The sequence below is a fragment of the Equus quagga genome, chromosome 1, assembly GCF_021613505.1.
Source record: "Equus quagga isolate Etosha38 chromosome 1, UCLA_HA_Equagga_1.0, whole genome shotgun sequence".
NCBI lineage: Eukaryota > Metazoa > Chordata > Mammalia > Perissodactyla > Equidae > Equus > Equus quagga.
The window spans coordinates 57,974,935-57,994,791 of NC_060267.1; the positions used below are offsets into that span (position 1 = coordinate 57,974,935).

Sequence of the window (19,857 nt, forward strand, 5' to 3'; positions counted from 1 at the left end):
GTCACAGGTTAGTTTTGATGTGAGGGGTGGGTCCCTGGGGGTGGGGGAGGCCTGAGCAGCCCTTGGATGCTGCCCTCAGTGTGAGGAGACTGAGGGTAGAGGCCCGGCCTCTGACACAAGGACTTACCCCGTCCACCAGAACCTGTCAGCAGCTGACTGCCCAGGACCACCCTGAGCCAGCTCCTGGTTTGCAGAATAGAGTCGGCAGTTACGAGGGAAAGGGGCAAGCAGACCCATTGTGTACAAAAACACGCACACAAACACAGGGCAAAAATGCTTCTCGAAACTGGGCAGCTGAGGGTGGAAAGATGTGCCCCGGCCATGCGCCAGCAGAATGAGGTGTCTGCGATTGCGTTGAGCTGGGTGTCCCTTCCCGCTGACTTCTCGCTGGAGGGGACACTTCCTGAAACCCTGGCAGCTTCTGTCTCATTGTCCCTCCCTCCCTGCAGGCAGCTCCTCTCCGTGCAGGCCTTCCTCCTCAGGTTGCAGGCCTCCAGCAGTTCCACGTCTCCATCTTCTGCGGCCCCTGCCCCTGTACTCTGCGCCCTCCCCACCGCCCTAGTCCTTGCCTCTCCACTCCATCCTTTACCACATGGTCTCCTGACTAGTCTCTGACCCCAGAGTTCCTTTTCTCAACCCGTTCTTCCAGAACTACTGTCCCCCTACCACACGCAGTGTGAGAGGTTGCCCTTTAAAAGCATTCAGTGTTTTCTTACTGCCTATAGGATCAAATCTGTCAAAGTTTACTTAATTCTGGGGTACACGCTCTATCCGGTGATCTCCAGGTTCCCCACACCTGGCCTCAGCCACCTCTGCAGCTGCCGTCCAGCGCGCCCTGCGGGCTGGCCAGGGCCCCATCTTCACGCCCGCAGTGCTCGCACCCAGGCTGCCTCCCCCCTCTTCTCCTTGTAAACTTTCTCTTGTTCATTCAGGCCACTTCTAGCCCTTTCTCCAAGCCAGTCCATAATGACCTGGCACGAACCCTACAGCACTCACTGTCTAAGCAGCCCTATTGCTATTAAATGGAATTTGAGAGTTTTAAAAGATATTCATTAGTTAAGGACTCTTTTGTTACCAAGTTACAAAAACTAACTAACTTGCTTAAGACTATCCTTCGCCAGAAGCATAATGGAATATGCCCTCGGTACCCAAGGTCAGGAATGAAGTTGGTCGCTGTGTGACCAGGGTTTCTATTCATCTCTTGCTACAAGTCGTCTCTCAGTTTCCCAAACACTGTGACAGTTCACATGACTGCTGATAGGCCCCATGTTTTATATGTCCCAGAAAAAACTCCTTGAAAGAGCTACATAGTCTCTTTGCTGGAAGGATTCCCCTTGCCCGGGGTCTTGCGAGGCCTGTGTTGGGAGAAGAGTGTGGAGGGTGCCCAGTGGGAGGGGCGCTGTGTCACTTTAGAAGTCTATTCCTGTCACTGCCAGAACCAGTAGCATTTAAACTCTGAGAAGGCAGGGACCTTGTTTTTGTTCTCAGCTGTATCCCTCCTGCCTAGAACTGTGACAGGCACACAGTGGGAACACATCACATACTTGTAGACTGACTAACACTGGGGCCTGTGGATTGCCTTAGGGATGGAGCAATTATGGGCCCTGTTGACAAGTTCGGGATTTTTGTGGTGTCGTGACTCCTTTAAAGCCTTGGCTGGCTGGCTGGCAGTTTCCTCTTTGCTGACTCTGTTTACTAGTGCACTTTCCAGTGCCAGAAACTTGTCAAATCATGGTCTCTGGTACTAAGTAAAGGCACTCTGTGGCTGCAGACGCTACCATGTCTGTCCAGTGGAGGTGTAGGGAGTGGCCCTGGGATTGGGGTGTCCCTAATTTCTCTGGCTTCGGCGGCCCGGGGTTTGTGGGTTTGGATCCTGGTGTGGACCTACTCACCACTCATCAGCCATGCTGTGGCAGTGCCCCACATAAAAGAGAGGAAGATGGGCATGGATGTTAGCTCAGCAACAGTCTTCCTCAAGCAAAAAGAGGAGGATTGGCAACAGATACTAGCTCAGGGCCAGTCTTCCTCACACACACACACACAAAATCCCTCGTTGGTATCCCCTCAGCTTCCCTCACCTCTGCTCTCCCTTCTCTCTCTAGAATGTCCCAGAATGCCCCAGAAGTCCTCCCCATGAGCCATAGTTTAGGCCCATTATCCCTTTCTCTCATCCTCCCTTCTAGTCTCAATCCCAAAGTCCAAAGTTCTGGGAAGGGAAAGTAATGAAGCGAGCTGGCCCATGGCAGGCAAGTTGTGACTTGCCGGGAAGGTGGCTCAGGCCAGTCTCCACTGACACCCACGCTCTGCCCGCTCTGCTATGGCGGGCAGAGTCGAGGGCACAGACGCTGCTTCTGCTTCAGCCAGGGACCCCCTGAGGAGCACAGCCTGCGTCCCAGGGCCCCTGCCGTGCCCGGCCTGGTGCAGGATGTCCAGCCTGGATCAGAGGTGAACTCTGCCTGTCAGCCCTCTGGGCCAGGTTTCAGGGAAGGGTTGCTGTGGAGCTACATGTTGCCCGGCTTCTCGTCCAGATTCCTGGAGGACAGCTGAGCACAGCTGAGCCCTGCCCGGGGGAGCAGGCAAGAACCACTGTCCCGCAGGATCCCCCCAAAAAGGAAAAAAAACATATACAGTTAAACATAATTTGTAATTATTTGGATAGCATCTTCTCAGATCGCAAAATTTAAGTCACAATTCTGTTTGTTGTCACCAGGTTTCCTGCGTGCTCCTCAAGGTCCAGTGCTGAGAATATCTAGGTTATCTGCTCTGACCACTCCCAGATGACCTCCCTCGCCTGAGAGACGAGGACGTCCTCCTAGGTCCCAGGAGTCTGAGAAAGCTTTATTTTCTATTTTGGTCTTCCAGAACTCCTGTGGGATGAGGGGCCCACGTTACGTGAAGTGTGACTTCACTTTTGGCCAGAATCAGTCTCGATACTCCACCTGATTCCTCTGCTGACAAGAAGCCCTCCTTCTCAGAAATGTGTGCTCTCTTATTATTAATAATAGCTATCACTTACCAAAGGCATTAACTTATTTCAGTCTCACAAAACCCCTGAGGCCAGTTCTACAGAGGAGAAAACAGGATCAGAGAAGTGAGGTAACTTGCTTAAGTGAACAGCAAAGCCAGGATTCAAATTCAGCTCTGACTGACCTGAAGCCAGGAATAAAATTGCAGTGTGTTTGAAAACTTTTCCACACGTGGCTCCAATGGTGGGGGACAAGCCAGAGAGCAGCTGCTGGTGGCAGCTCTGACGGCAACCCTCCGAGGCCTTGTTGAGGACTCCCACCCCATGGCAGGGCCCCAGGGGGCAGAGTTGGCCTCTGGGCTGGCTCCTTCCCAGAAGCCCTTGCAGTGCCCTAGCTTTATGAGCATTTCCCTGTGGGGTGAGGGCAAGATGCTTCAGCCCTGGTGAGGGCAGTGACCCCAGAGGAGGTGGCCAGGCCCTCCTGGCCCCTAACCTGTCTCTGGACCTGAATCTTGGGGAGGAAGGCACACCAGAGCAGCTGTGGAGGCTGCTGGGTGGGCAGGAGGCTGAGGAGAGGGGTCTCTGGACACCTGCAGGGTGGCAGTCCTACCCTTTTCCACTCTAGTCCCACTCTCCTGCCCTCCTCTCTCCGTTGGCCCGCCAGGCCTGGCCACGAGCCAGCCTCCCTCCGTGCTCCTGTCTCTTTCTGTGCTGTTTGCTCTCACTCTGTACTTCCCTCCACCCCATGGCCTAGTGTCACAGCAAAACTCATCAATGGAGGCGTGGCAGGGCTTGTGGGGGTGACCTGGGTGTTCCCCCATTGACTTGGCCAAGACTCGACTGCAGAACCAGCATGGAAATATACCTACAAAGGGATGTAGGTCCTGGGGCTGGGGTGCGGCAGGCAGCGGGCCGCAGAGGAGGAGCATGGGGCTTCACTCCTTCCAGTTTCTGTAGGGGGTGTCTACATCAGGGGGTGTGTGTTGGAGGTTTGGGGGAGGCAGTCCCCTAGGGTGTGCCCAGCACAGGGTGGGGCAGGGCTGATGGAGCAGCCTCCTATTCACCAATTCCTTTTCTGACCTCTGCTTCTAAGATAGATTGCCTGATGAAGACAGCGAGGACGGAGGGCTTCTTGGACATGTACCGAGGCGGGCTTATTAGGCATCCCAGAGGCCTGGCTGGGCACAGGACGGAGGCTGTGGCACAGGAGCCCCAGTCTTTGTGAGTTTATAGGACATTGGGAAATGGCATTCCCTCTGCCCAGGGAATTCCTGGATGGGGCCTGGCCACCAGGTGATCCTGGACCACATGTGCTGTTCCCCAGCCCTCATGTTCTTTGGTGGAGGCAGAAGTGGTTATGGTGAGGTGTGGGGGCACCAGTGAGCACACTGAGGAACCCAGGAGCCCTGGGCTCCGGCCTGGCACCACCACTGCCTCACTGTGTGATGTTAGAAGCAAGTGAGCCCTCAAACTTCTCTCCCTCTCCTTCAGGGCTGTCAGGGCATCTAGCTGCTAACAGCAGAAGGGGGAGAGGCTGGCAGGGACAGAGATTGGAAAGACTTTGGAGCTCCTGGAAGGGAGTTACTGGGTGGCTCTTCCCTGACACAAGCCAGTGCTGTGTCTGTCCCCACAGCCTCCCTGTCCAGGGCAGCACAACTGTGAGTATACCTTGGAAAATGGAGACGGTGCTCTCGTGGAAAAGGAGCTGATGTGCGAGTACCCCTGAGAAATGAAGGAAACACCTGTGACCCACACCGCAGCCCATGGGCCTGGGCTAGTGCAGCAAAGTAACGAGGCCTCCAGCCCTGTTCCCCAGGCCTTATCATGGGGGCTTACTCTGGGAGCTGCTCGTTAACCGGCAGAGGTGGGCAGCACCAGGAAGGACAGTGAGCCCAAAGGAAACACACACATACAGAAGGGCAGCGTGCTGAGAGAAGACCACACAGAATGCATATTTCAACAAAACAGGCAGAGGAACCCACCTTGACCCCCGCCCCCAGACCCTGTTTACTTCCAGGAACTTCCCTGGCTAGAGCTGGGAGTGGGTTGCCAACGTGAGTGGCAGACTCAGGGAATCTTTACTCCTGAGGGGGCATTTCCTCCTCATCTTCGTTTGTCACTCCAGGGGCCGCTGGGAACCTAACCTTGGTCACTCTGGAGAAGGCCATCAAGTTGGCAGCCAACGACTTCTTCCGGCAGCTGCTAATGGAGGATGAGTACGCCAGGTGGGAGGATGAGGCACGGAAATCCCATCACTGTGTCTATGGTTGTTTGTTTTTCGGAAGGTGGTGGGGAGAGGACTGCAAATGTGCCTCAGTTTACCTGTCTGCATGTATATAAATATGTGCACACAAATGGCTGAGGCTTAGTGTGTGTTTTGGCAGATGGAAAGTGAAGGAATAAAATGAGCTGGTGTAATTTGGACGTTCTAGATAGACAGACAGACTGACTGACTGACTGACCACATAGAATATATATACACACACACGTATATTCATCAACTAGTGATGAATTTTTTTTCAGGTCTCATTGAGATATAATTGACATACAACACTGTAAGTAAGTTTAAGGTATACAACATAATGACTTGACATACATGTATTATGAAATGAATACAAGTCTAGTTAACATCCATCACCTCATATAGTTATAAAAAAATTTTTTTTTCCTTCTCATGATAACTTTTAAGATCTACTCTCTTAGCAACTTTCAAATTTACCATACAGCAGTGTTAACTGTGGTCATCATGCTGTACATTACATGCCCAGGACTTGTTTATTTTATAACTGGAGGTCTGTATCTTTTGACCACATTCACCCAATTCCCCCACCCTGGTAACCACAAATCTGATCTTTTTCTGAGTTTGACTTTTTTTTAGATTCCACATGTAAGTGACATCATACAGTATTTGTCTTTCTCTGACTTATTTCACTTAGCATAGTGTCCTCAGAGTCCATCCATGTTGTCACAAATGGCAGGATCTTCTTTTTTCTGGCTGAGCAGTATTCCACTGTACCATGTCTCCATCCACCCATCTATCAATGGAACTTAGGTTGTTTCCATGTCTCGAGTGTTGTCAGTAATGCGGCAGTGAACACGGGGTGCAGATGTCTCTTCAAGATGGTAATTTCATTTCCTTTGGATAAATACGCAGACATGATATTGCTGGATCACATGGTAGTTCTATTTTTAATTTTTTGAGAAATCTCCATACTGTTTTCCACGAGTGCACCAATTTACATTCCCAGCAACAGTGGACGAGAGTTCTGTTTTCTCCACGTCCTCTCCAACACTTACTTCTCGTGTTTTTAATGACAGCTATTCTAACAGCTGTGAGGTAATAGCTCATTGTGGGTTTTATTTGCATTCCCGATGACTAGTGATGCCGAGTGCCTTTTTCATGTACCTGTTGCCCATCTCTACGTTGTCTTTGGAGAAAGAAGATCCTCTGCCCATTTTTTAATCAGATAGTTTTATTGCTATTGAGTTGTATGAATTCTTGACACATTTTGGATTTAACCCCTTATCAGATGTGTGATTTGTAAATATTACCTCCCATTCAGTAGGTTGCCTTTTCATTTAGTTGACGGTCCTTTGCTGTGCAGCATTTTAGTTTGATGTAATCCTACTTATTTATTTGTGCTTTAGGTGCCATATTCAGGAAATCATTGCCGACACCAATGGCAAGGAGCTTTCCCCCTGTTTTCTTCTAGGAGTTTATGGTTTCAGGTCTTACATTTAAGTCTTTAATCCATTTTGAGTTAAGTTTTGTGACTGACGTAGGATACGGGTCTAGTTTCATTCTTTTACATGTGAATATCCAATTTTCACAACACCATTTATTGAAGAGACTGTCTTTTCTCCAGTGAGTTTTTATGGCTCCCTTGTCAAATATTAGTTGACTATATGCTTGGGTTTATTTCTAGGCTCTCGATTCTGTCCCATTGATCTGTGCGTCTGTTTTTATGCTCATGAATTTTTAAAAATCAACCCCCAAACACTTGCTGGTTCTCTCTGTGCCCCTCTTTGCCCTAGTGATTACTGCTTAAGGGATCAGGGACAATTAAATGCCTGTAATGGGTAGTTCCATGGTACTAGTTTCAACTTTGATGGACTGCTACCTCCCTGGCAGCCTTTTTTTTTTTTTTTTTTAAAGATTTTATTTTTCCTTTTTCTCCCCAAAGACCCCCAGTACATAGTTGCGTATTTTTAGTTGTGGCATGTGGGACGCCACCTCAGCATGGCTTGATGAGCAGTGCCATGTCTGCACCCAGGATCTGAACCGGCGAAACCCTGGGCCGCCGCAGCAGAGTGTGCGAACTTAACTACTCAGCCACGGGGCCAGCCCCCTGGCAGCCTGTTTTAAATTTAGTCTTATGTCTTTAAGGAGATTCAGCCTGAGGGCCAGGTGATTATTTACTCAGCTGAGTGAGTGGCAACCGATGGGGACAAGACTAACTACCACACATGGAAATTCCCAACTACCGAGGGAGGGTAGACAGGCCGGGTGGGATGGCAGGGCTGGGCTGTGACTGGAGGAGCCTGACTCCTGGTCCCACAGGATGCAGCAGAATGTGAAGATGAAGATGCTAGCCGGATGTGGAGCTGGAAGGTGCCAGCTGCTGGTTACCTGTCCCATGGAAGTGCTCAAGATTCAGCTGCAGGATGCTGGGCGTCTGGGGGAGGCCTATCCCAACTTCACACGGGGTTGATAAAGGGCTATGAGCAGAACAGATTTCCCCACATTCTGTGCTCATTTGCTAGACTGCGCGATCCAATCACTTTCCAGGTTAGTGGAAGTCTTTATTTTATGGTTATCATTCTAGATTTCAACTCTAGAACCACTCTAGCTCTAGAACCAATAGCAGAAATGAGAATCCTGATTCAGGAGGGACACAGAATACTCACCCTACTACCTCTATCATATTGCCTTGATATGTAGGCTTGATTTCCTAAAGATTTTAGGAACCGCCCATGGCCTGCAACACTTCTGTCCCCAAGTGCTGACAGGATACAGCTATAAATAGGTTCAGAGGTGGTTTAGAAATAGAACACAGATCAAAAGCAGTTTTAACAGGAGGATAAGGAATGGGGCGGGGGGATTATGACTGCTTCCTTTAAAGAAAGCCAGGCAGGCAATGGCTGTGCTCTTGGGAAGCATTTTATGCAGCAGAGACAACGCATTAAGTAATACAGAACTTATAAAGATTTCTTTCGAGCCAAAATTAATGTTCTAAAATTAGGACAATCCTCAGAATTCTAGCAGGGTGTCAGCCTTGCCTCGGAGCGGTCCCAGGGATTGGACTGGGAGCCAGACTCGTGCGAGTGTTTTGCCGCATATGCTGGGCCTGCCTTGTGACGGGGAGTCTGTCTCTTGCTTTCCGTCCATCATCAGGGCTCAGCCTCAGCACCTTCCTCCTTCAGGTCCTACACTACTGGCTCAGCAGCCACCCACAAGCGCCCATCTGCCACCCTCACTGTCTGGGAGCTGCTTTGTACCCAGGGCCTAGCTGGTCTCTATAAGGGTCTGGGTGCCACTCTCCTCAGGTGAAGAGACACAGGTGAGGAGGTGAGTTCTTCCTGGACTTGGGACACAGAAGGGAGAGGGAACAGAGGGCCAGAGAGAGTGCTGCCCCAATCTGTCTCTGTGGTTTCCTAGAATATTCACACCCAGGATAGCAAACTATCTCGGTGCTTCCTACTTTGTCCAGAATTGGGCAGGGCTACATAGAATGGGCACCTGGAAGACTAGTCCTAGGCCCATCTCCAGTGACCAGGCCCACAGGAGTACTGGCTGTTCTGTGGCCAAAAGGCACTTAAGAATTTTCGTCTACCAAAGACCACGGATCACTTAAAAGCATACACCCCATCATTTTACTTTGCTGCTTGGTCAAAATCCTTCAAGCTGATCAGAAGCATCTCTCGACACGGCCTAGTTCTTCTGTCACCTGGGCAGTGGCTAAACGAACTGCACCTTCCTGCCCATCCCACCCCTCAACCCTTTCTTACAGCTCTTCACCAGCCACTTACCCAACTTACTAACTCTGACGGTGGCCTGCCTGCCCTCTTCTAAAGAACAAGTTACCGGTCGCTGAACCTGCACCTGGCTCCTCATCCAGAAGCTGCAGGTGCTGGTAGGGCAGAGTAACGAGCTGAGGGTGGGGGTGAAGGCCAACTGATCTCTCTGATGTTGTCGCCCTGCATTATAATGGGTGCCATGGAAGGACTAAGTCGTTGTGGGTTTGTCTCTGACCCATCTGAGGAGCGCTACAGCTAGTGGGCTCACTGTATGACCTTCGGCAGAAGCCCGAGAGGCATGTGGCTCAGTGTTTCTTATTCCTCCCCTGCAGAGACATTCCCTTCGCCATCATCTACTTCCCACTGTTTGCCAACCTGAACCACCTTGGCTTCGATGAGCTTACTGGGAAGGCTTCCTCTGCTCACTCCTTTGCGCCAGGCTGTGTTGCAGGTTCTGTAGCTGCTGTCACAGTCACGCCTCTGGAGGGTAAGTGCATGGCAGATGTAGGGGCTTCAAGGGTTGATTTGCTTTACGAATTAGCCACCTGTGTAGTCATCTATAGGATAAACAGGAATTGTGCACATTTTTAGAGATGCGTCAGCCCCAACTTGAAAACCCTCTTGGGTCACAACCTGTGGCCACAGGCAGAAACTCACCAAAGGTCCTCACACAGAAAAGTGGGGCCCAGGAGACCTCTGCTTTCTTATCATTGACAAATCTCCTCATCTTCTAAGTGCTGATCTCATTAGCTTTTTGTCCCTCAGCAGAGTTGTGAGCATCAGCTATAAATGACTGCTGCTATTTTAAAGTTTGAGGCGGTGGGAGCCCTCACTTTAGGGCTGTGTCCAGCTGCTCTAACACGCAGATGGACCTTTCTAGAGTGCGAGTGACCTGGAGGGTTGTGCAGTTTCCAATTCCTTCATTTTATAAATGAGACCAAAGAGAGGACACCTTCCAGTACAGACCACAACGGCAGAACTGGCCTCAGGATTCATCTCATGTATACTGGCTCTAAAAGGAAACCCAACCACTTCACGCTGAGGACACCAAAAGCAAAGTTCACTACTTACATGGATTGTGGCTGGGACAGTTCTCCGTGCTGGTGTCCACCTATGCCAGATCTGGAGAACCATTTTATCACTGTGCTATGCTGAGCTCTGGATTTCTTTGAAATCTGTCCCTTTCCCTCACCTCTCAAAAAAACCAGGATGCACTGGGACCTTTTTCCTTCATCCCTACACCATCTTTCTCCCAAAGGGTCTAGCCGGATTGAGCCTATTTTCCATGGCCTGGACCCAACTGCGTAGTAACCAAACTGCATACACATAATGGGCGAGGCCCGGCTCCACCCACTGGGATCTCACTATTGTGGAAAGTGCCGCTGCTCTCAAAGGAAAGGCGTACACATGCTGGAGGGGAGGAAGCCACCCAGCTGCATTGTACTCCTGCTCATCAGCTCACTGGGCTCTTCTTTCTCCCCAGGAAACTCTGGATTCAGGAGGGACCCTCTGCCTTCACGAAAGGAGCAGGCTGCCGGGCCCTTGTCATAGCTCCTCTCTTTGGGATTGCCCATGGTGTCTACTTCATTGGTATCGGGGAGAGTATCTTAAAGTGTTCTGGATAGACAGAGCTGGAGCTCAAGTCCCCTTACTTGCTGCCATCTCTCCAGCTCATTCTTTCTAGACTAGAGGGGGAAGAGCAAGATGGCCCCCGTGTTGCATTTTGTCCTCTAACCTGCAGAACTACCTCAGTCTCAGAAGAAACCGCCTTATTCTAATAAGCAAGCTGGGTAGAGCCTTGCTCTCCCTTCGTGATACCTGCATTCATTTTCTTTGAGGCCACAGCTTCCAGGGAGCTGCAGAAGCCCCTAACCACCTCCTTTTCAACAACAACTGAGCAGCCCAGGGAAAGTCAGGGCAGCCATCCTGTCCCAAATCCTCCTTCTGAAGCACAAGCTCTTGCAGACCAATGTCCATGGAACAGTTTGAAATAAAGTCAACTAGTTAAAATCTCGTCTTGTAAGTAGTGGGAGAAGCAGACAGGCTGCAATGAATAGTGTCTGTCATCTACCTTTCTGTGTCCGTTTCAGAACCAAACTACAGTCATGCGCCACATAACGACGTTTTGGTCAATGACAAACAACATATACGACGGTGGTCCCATAAGACTATTACGACACAGCCTAGGTGTGTAGTAGGCTATCCCATCAAGGTTTGTGTTAAGTACACGCTGTGATGTTTACACAATGAAATCGCCTAATGACACACTGCTCAGAACGCATCCCCGTTGTTAAGTGACAGCACGTAACTGGACAGTTCAACGAGCACTGGCGCAGGCCTCTGTCACTTACTCTTCAAACCGCTCCTCATGAGTGGGGAAGAGCAGGAGGGATACTTTACTTTATTTTTAAGTGGGATTTGGTTTTAAGTCTTGGTTCTATCACTTCCTAACTGCACCATCTTGAGGAACTGAGTCTGCAGTGACAGAGTCCTCATGCGCCTCAATTCCTTCCCCATAGGCTGCAATAGAGAAATGACATTACACAAGTGGAGTTAAGTCCTAAGAAAAAAATAGGTGTTCCAGGAGCTGGTATTCATTAGTCCTCACCTAATCTAAAACTTACGTTAATGAAACAACGGTCAGCCTTACTGGCCTCATTCTCTACCAAGAGGACTGCGTGGAGTGTAGGCTCTAGAGGCAGAGCTGGAGTTTCTGCCACGCACTAGCTGTCAGACCTCGGGCCGCTCTTACCAGACATCTGAGGAAAAAAGAATGAGGAGTGGGAAGAGGAGGATCTTTGGGAAAAGGTTTAGGCCTAACACACAGTAATCCCTAACCCCTCTCCCCTTAAAAAACCTTAGTTTCTTTTCTGTCTCTGCCAAAGCTAATAAAACTACTTCCTCAGTGAAGCTGTCAAACCCTCTAGAGGACAGGTAATACTGAACACTTGCATGAGTGGAGGTTCATAAGGGGCTGGAAGGAACATTCCTTCTGGGTGAGAGTCTGGTAAAAACGAGCAGGAAGCACCAGAGGACACAGAAAGGGTTAATGGCTTCAAGTACTGACAGCTGTCAACCAGCAAATGCCACAGGGGTTTGGGAAATGCTTCTTTTCTAGATACGTCAGTAAGACATTTACCCTCTCAAACCACAAACTTGTAGTGCCTTGCATAATAAATTACACTGAAATCCACGTAAACCTTTTGTTTTAATAAATAAAGCATACTCGTCACTTTGATTTTAAATCACATTTACACATAAGGAACATTTCTAGGCCCAAACAGCTAACAGTGAAGCTACTACTGCTGGAAGGAATGCACGCCCCACATGCATTTGAAGCCTAAAGAGCAGAGACTTAGCGGCACAGAAAACAGCAGACACATCACCCTCCAGACTAGATAACTAGGACCAGAGAGGAGCAGAAGACGTTCACGCAGCCACTATCTGACCCCTCACCCTCAGGCTGCAGAACCAGCCAGAAGCTGTGTTACTTTCAGATAAGCTAGAGGTAGGTTTCCTGATCATACAAGCGTAACTTTCTCCCACTGGTAACAACGAGGCCAAGAGCATTAGCTACAGAAGGGCATTCACTGATAAATAGAGTATATTAGAACAGCAAAGTGGAAGCTACAGAGATCATCTTGTTTCTTCCAATATCAGAAACTTGCGCATCACAGCAGTGGAGCAGTGGATGAGCTCCAGCTCCCAAGGCTTAGTCCAAAAACTTCCTGTTGGCATTTGCACCAAACAAGGCTCCCCGCACTTCTGGCATCATCTGTGAAGAAATAAGTTCGTAAATAAATAAGCAGTCAACTGGAGAACATGGAAACAACTGCACAGCTCAACCACAGGCGGCAAGTCATTAACGCCTACATGGCTGGGAAGGAAATTACAAAGCTAAGGGCATCCAATCTTTCCTTACTTATCTAAAGCACTGCAACAGAATCCTTGGTGAGAAACAACCCATCACAAACTTGGGGTTAAGACTGGCTGCTTAAAGGGGACAAAGAAGAAAAACTAAAGTCATCATCAGTGCCTATAGCTTCTGCTACACTGTGATGCAGGGAGAAGAGATGAGTCCACCAACATCATGACCTCCTCATGTTCTTTCTCTCAACCAGTATTTCCTGAGTGCCCACTCTGTGCCAAGCAGAACCCTTAGAATGCAAGGTCGTGCTGAAGCACTCGCCACAGCAACTGCAAACTCTAAGGATTTAACCTCAGTCTTCTAAGGCTGTGCTCTCCAACAGAGTAGCCACCAGCCACACGTGGTTACTGTGCATTTCAAAGCAGCAGTGCAACTGAGGAGCTGAATTTCTAATTTTACTTATTTTTAATTAAACTGAATACCCACATTTGGCTAGTGGCTACTCTCTTGGGCAACGCAGCTCTAGGGTCTGAGTTACCAGACGATACTTAAGGCCCAAGGGCTTTCACTATAAGACAAATAAGCAGCCACGGCAACAGACCACCACCACTGGAAGATGCCCAGCCTGCCGCAACAAGCCACTTTCCCTGCTTTGGCTCCCAGCATTTATTGGTGCAAACCTGGAAACATCTCAAGAGCCAGCACCTCTATGGTAATTCCCTTACCCAAGGATTTACTTTAGTTCCCATCATTCCTGTTGGAGAAAGAACTTTGGTCAGCATCTCTACATGTAGTACACATTAGAATCCTAGATCAACTACACCCTTGTTCTGACCCCAAATCCTCCCTCGTGTAAATGGTATTGCCTCAGTAAATGCCACTAAATGCCTAAGCCCCATGCCTTTTAAGAAACTGTCAAAAAAGGTGGAAAGAGACCGATGAATCCCAAATACCAGTGAATGAATGTGTGTTCTCTGTGCCACCTCAAGGCGACACAGCAGCTCCCGAGGAGCACACTCACCTGCTGGGCTATGAGGTCCAGCCGGCTCTCCAGGGTATTGCACACCTTTATCTTACGATCCCCATTATAGATCTCAACTCCTCCAGCTCTACAAAGAACACAGCAAGTAACAACTCCTATAGATTTGAGGCAGACAGACACAGTGCATTTACTTTATTCCCTTGAAGAAAAGCCGTTTTGGTGTGTGGAGTGTCTAAGCGGCCAATAAACATCAACAATGAGTTTGAAATTAATTCAAAAAGCTTCTGAGCATTTAAGGTATGCATAGTTATAACTGCCATTTACCAAGTGACTGCTCTGTGCTAATTTGATTTTATGTTATTGCACCTAATTTAATTCTACAGCCAGCCCTCCCCAACCAAGTGAAAAAGGGGAGGATTCAGTCCTAGTTTGCAAATCAACAGATAGAGTCCTCATCTGAATGTTCCTTAGAGGCCAGATCCTGCTAACTACCACGGGTTACTGATAAGGCGATGTTATGTATCAGGTAAAAGGTACCACACCAAACCTGTGCCAAGCTCGCCCTCAGAGAGTCCTGCCTCTGGCTGTACTTCCCTGCTGACAATTCTTTCCTCAAAGTTTCTCAGCATTTACAGGTTTGAGGTAAACAGATCAAATTCTATTACAAAGAGCCTAAGGGAATGACATTGTCTTGCTACATTAGAATTCTATAAAATATTTCTTGAAACAAGCAGGCGATGAGGCAAAGACTGGGGGAGGTTTTGCGAATTTTCTTTGGGAAACTGTAATGGACTCCGACTTCAGTTATTTTCATACTCCCTCCTAACTCCCCCCTATTTCTTTGTTTCATCTATCCTTGGTTTCTATAAACAGACTATATCCTTCATTAGGGCATGAGTGGTTCTTTCCTGAAATCCTGACCCCACTTCGGTGATATAATTCTTTGTCTCTGTTGGGGGAGTAAGGCAGGGAAGGAAGACCACCACTAAGCGAGAGCGTCTCCTATGTGCCAGGCACTCGCCGGATATAAAGCCCAGGGCTTCCCACGACTTCCACCTGCCCCGTAAACCTCAGAGAGTCTTGGTATCCTCACCATTTCACAAACAAGGGAACAAGCATAACAAGGCTGGACAGAATGACAATATGTAAGCTTCCAAGAATTCTGTGACGTAGGTGTTATTATCCCAATTAAGAGACGACAAAATCAAGCCTCAGTGAGATTAGATAACTAGTCCAAGACTACCTAGTAAGAGGCAGAGTGGAGAATCAAACCTCAACCTGACAATAATGCTCAAGCTTTTTTCACTAGCGTATAGACTGTCTTATTTTATAAAGCAGTTTCATATACAGTAGTCCTCCCTTATCCATAGTTTCAGTTATCTGCACTCAACCACAGTACGAAAACATTAAATGGAAAATTCCAGAAACAAACAATTTATAAGTTTTACACTGCACGCCATTCTGAGTAGCATGATGAAACCTTGTGCTGTCCAGCTGTGTCCCACCTGGGACAGGAGTCATCTCTTTGGCCATGGAATCCATGCTGCATACACTAACCTACCCATTTGTCACTTAGTAGCCATCTGGGTTATCAGATCAACTGCGGTGGAATTGCAGTGCTTGTGTTCATGTAACCCTTATTTTACTTGATAATGGCCCCAAAGCGCAAGAGCAGTGATGCTCGCAAGTCGGATATGCCAAAGGGAAGCTGTAAAGTGCTTCCTTTATGGGAAAAGGTGAAAGTTCTCAACTTAATAAGGAAAGAAAAAAATCATATGCTGAGATTGCTAAGATCTATGGTATATTGTTATAATTGTCCTATTTTATTATTGTTGTTGTTAACCTCCTATTGTGCCTAATTTATAAACTAAACTTTATCACAGGTATGCATGTATAGGAAAAAACATAGCATACATAGGGTTCAGTACTCTCCGAGGTTTCAGGCATCCACAGGGCTCTTGGAACATATCCCTCGAGGATAAGGGAGACTACTGCGTACTATCTCATCTTTTCTCCTCACTTTATGAAACAAAAAAGCAGAAAGCATTGATTCCATTTTACAAATGATAGAATTAAGTCCCCAGGTCCCACAGCTAGCAAAAGGTCAAATCACGACTCAAAGCTCGTTCTTACAGTCCTGAATCTGGTGCTCGTTCAAGTAAGTTCATGTGTCCCAATGACTCTGCAGTGTGAGCCAATGGTGTGCCAGCGCAGCATCAGACAGACAGGTGCAATGGGAAAATGACCCTGGCTGTACCCTTGTAAGGACTTTCCATAGCCTATCCCAAATGCACCAAGTTTATCAGGGATGCTGAAAAAATGTTCTGTCATTTCCTCACAGTCAGCAGAAATACCATTGGTATTTGCAATTCTTTTTCTTGTTTTTGATAACTTCTCAGAAGTAGCGATTATCTTCCTCAGCATGTAATACAGAAAGTGGACCCAGCTTTGAGTTCTGGGCGCAGACTTAGTGCTGCATCTTTGTAGTTTGAACTGAGCGACCACAGGGAACTAGACCGTTACCAGATGTCTACTGGCTAACAAGAGAAAACAACAACAGTGTGGACAGAAACACAGCAATGATTGCAAGTGGAGCATAGTCACACCTCTGTGGCGAAGAGTGCCTTGGAGAACACTTTAAAAAGCCCAGTATAAAGGCCATTCTCACAGTGAGAGAAGCTTAGATGTTAAAAGCAGGAATACTCCTTACATTTCTTCAGGCAGGTAGGCCTCTTGATCAATTTGGACATCGACATCTCTTTTGGTGGCGATTTTGTACATAGGGATTGCTTTTTGCACTGCAGCCTGGAAAAACAGAAAACATAAGAAGTTTCAGCATAAACTCTGGAACAGGTATCCAAAAAAATCCACAAAATATAAGCAAGAATATTCCTATTTATTTTTCAAGTAAAAGAATAGCTGCATTGCTGGTGGGAATGTAAAATGGTGTAGCTGTGGTGGAAAATGGTATGACAGTTCCTCTAAAAATTAACCCTAGAATCACCATATGATCCAGCAACCTACCTATGAGTCTACATCCAAAAGAAATGAAAGCAGAGACTCGAACATATACTTGTACCTCCATGTTCACAGCAGCAGTATTCATCAGAGCCAAAAGGAGAAACAACTTAAGCGTCTATTAACAGATGAGCAGATGAACATAAATGTAGGATATACATACGATTTCAGCCTTAAAAAGGAAGGAGATTCTGACACATGCTACGACATGAATGAACCTTGAAGACATTATGCTAAGTAAAATAAGCCAGTCACAAAAGGACAAATATTGTAGGATTCCACTTACATGAGGTTCCTAGAGTAGTTAAATTCAGAGAGATGGAAAGTAGAATGGTGGTTTCCAGGGGAGAGGGATGGGGGGAACGGGCAGTTAGTGTTTAATGGGTGCAAAATTTCAGTTTGGGAAGAAGAAAATTTCTGGAGATGGATGGTGGTGATGGTTGCAAAGTAATGTGAATGTACTTAATGCAACTGTACACTTAAAATGGTAACTTTTATGTTATGTGCATTTTACCACAATTTAAAAAAGACATGAACTCACTGTGGAAAAAAAGAATAGATGGAAGTGGGTTTTTAATGCTTTATTGCAATTAGCATGGTAAAACATAATTAGTGGAAAGTCCCGTCTTTGAACAATATTGTGCACTCCAGTCGACATGTAAATAACAGTTTCTCGAAGGAACTTTAGTATTTTTCTCTGACAAGAGTACTAGCTAACAGATCTATGTATACATTCAACTCTTTCCTGCTCTTCATATCTAATATAGCACCACCTTGGAGAGCTACTCTCTCACAGTGGATGCTGACACTGTGTTAATTTCAAGAAAAAACTTGGCTGGTACCTAGCAATATCATGGTATCATCTAGAAAAGGCTAGTTGGTCACTCAGACCTGCCTCCATAGAATGATTTTCACCTTGATGAACTCCCCTCTTACATCTAGCTCTGTTTTACCAGTTCATAAATAAGGCTGTCAGCACAAACACAGATCCGGGTTACTGGCATGGCTTATACACTAGAATCACAATTTATTAATTTATAGTGGAGACCGAGGGGAATCGACCACTGTGTTGTCTGGCTGGCATGTTTTCTTTCCTAGGAGACATGTTACTTGGGGAGACAAATTATAATAAGAATGCGAATATATTATATGTTGTAAATGTATTAATTTATAGCAGGAAATACTGCTAAAGGACCACGCACCCACATCCTTGTCTGAAAGCAAGTTACGTGGAAGAGTGTGAATCTACAGAGTAAGTTGATGGCACAATCAGAGCCAGGACAGTTCATTCTAGGATTCGAGGCTCCTTCAGCCCAGAACATCTCTACTGCTACACGTGTATGTTCCTCCCATGTGGCCAGCAGATGCCCCCCAGGCCAGGGCACCTTCTCCCTCAGAGAGGACATGGAGGAGAACCTCAGTATTTGCCTCTGGGGCTGCAGCTACGTTTCCACGGCTGATCAGCCTTTTTTCTGGTACCCACATTCGATCTCTAGGTATAGGAATATACGAGGTTACAGCCAAGCCTTGCTAATCTGGGAAAATTTCACCCCTTTAAGATGGTATTGCCTCTCTTTGCTCTGATGCAATAGATCCTGCTTTTATTGCTGAATTTTCAGAAGATTATGGTATCACAAAGTCTCCAGAAAAGGAGGAGGGTACTAGGTGAGATGGCAAAACCTGACCTCTTTAAGAGAAGACATCAGAGTCTTAGGCACACTTAAGTTAATATCTACAATGTGTTAAGACTCCTCTGATTCCTGTGGTCGAGCTGTCATCTATTAGAGCATGCACTTCATCCCTAACATTTTGATGTTAAAAAAAGAAAAAACGGGCAGGCCCAGTGGTGCAGCAGTTAAGTTCACACGTTCTGCTTTGGTGGCCCGGGGTTCACCAGTTTGGATCCTGGGTGTGGACGTGGCACCGCTTGGCAAGCCATACTGTGGTAGGCATCCCACGTATAAAGTAGAGGAAGATGGGCACGGATGTTAGCTCAGGGCCAGTCTTCCTCAGCAAGAGGAGGATTGACAGCAGTTAGCTCAGGGCTAATCCTCCTCAAAAAAAGAAAAAAAAAAAAGGTTTCTTCTTTAAGCTCTTTACCTTTACCAGAGGGAAATCCTGTTTTTTGCAACGAACAATCATTCGGGGCTCCAACAACTGGTACAAACCCTATAAGACACAATCATATGCAGTTAGCAGGAAATGCAAACTATAAAAGAAAGCAACAGCAAAATAAAATGTTTTTATAATTCATTCTAGTTTGGAAAAAATGTCCTCTTGTAAGTTCCCTAAAAGACAATGTACATAGTATGAGAAGGGGAAAGAAGATCTTGATTACACAGACCAGATAAATATACCCAATGCTCTGGTAGTAGGAATAAAATTCACATGGGAGTCTTATCTTACCTCCCCTAGGTTGAGGATAACTATTATTGTAATTAACATAAGTAAAACAAGGATTCAAAGCTGAGCAGAAAATAATTAAAATGCATACAGCCTTTGGTCTGAACTCCAATATCTAAAGCAAGTATTTTAGTGGTGAAATCAAATGAGGGAAGTTTAAAGCTGAAGTTGTAAGCAGATCTGACCACTGAGTTACAAAGGAACTAATAAGACTATGCAAAAGAGGGGGAAGCCTGGAAGTCAGATCCAATCAGACAGACATTACTACCCTCCCATGCATTTCTCTATTAGACAAGGAAAAGAGCAAAAGGAAAAAAAGCTAAGATGAGAAAAAAGGAAAAACAGAGCTGGTCTCTAATATATCTTGTCCCTTCTGTAAAAATTGCGGCTATCTCTGGTAAATCTGGCCTATAAGCTTACCTGGAGTACCAGTCCATCCAGCAGCACTTGGTACCTGGCTGTATCTTTTACCACTTTGCTGAGTCTCTGTTTTGCTTCATTTAGTAGGTCCTATAGAGAGTGGAAAAGACAAAAGTTATCTACACATCTGGTAGCCAGCTCAGAACCCTTTGTAGGCTGGTCCTGGTCCCAGTGCTTCACATT

At 47.0% G+C, this 19,857-nt stretch overlaps 2 protein-coding genes across 3 annotated transcripts in view; one reads left to right on the forward strand and one right to left on the reverse strand.

Moving 5' to 3' along the window:
• Positions 1-321: 321 nt before the first annotated feature.
• SLC25A18 (solute carrier family 25 member 18) lies at positions 322-12,072 on the forward strand. The gene is given in 10 exon segments (XM_046670078.1): positions 322-534; positions 3,490-3,780; positions 3,782-3,840; positions 4,055-4,113; positions 5,091-5,190; positions 7,527-7,645; positions 8,347-8,512; positions 9,316-9,470; positions 10,242-10,287; positions 10,467-12,072. Coding segments are annotated over 10 exon segments (1,350 nt in total). The 3' UTR covers positions 10,609-12,072.
• A 100-nt stretch (positions 12,073-12,172) lies between these two features.
• Positions 12,173-19,857, reverse strand: part of ATP6V1E1 (ATPase H+ transporting V1 subunit E1) — a 29,948-nt gene continuing 22,263 nt past the window's right edge. For both annotated transcript variants that reach the window (XM_046668314.1, XM_046668305.1), the window contains exons 5-9: positions 19,675-19,764; positions 18,952-19,020; positions 16,544-16,638; positions 13,873-13,960; positions 12,173-12,758 (exon numbers count right to left, since the gene is read on the reverse strand). In XM_046668314.1, the coding sequence (XP_046524270.1) occupies positions 12,696-12,758; positions 13,873-13,960; positions 16,544-16,638; positions 18,952-19,020; positions 19,675-19,764 (405 nt within the window). In that variant the 3' untranslated portion in view covers positions 12,173-12,695. The remainder of the gene's footprint in view (positions 12,759-13,872; positions 13,961-16,543; positions 16,639-18,951; positions 19,021-19,674; positions 19,765-19,857) is intronic.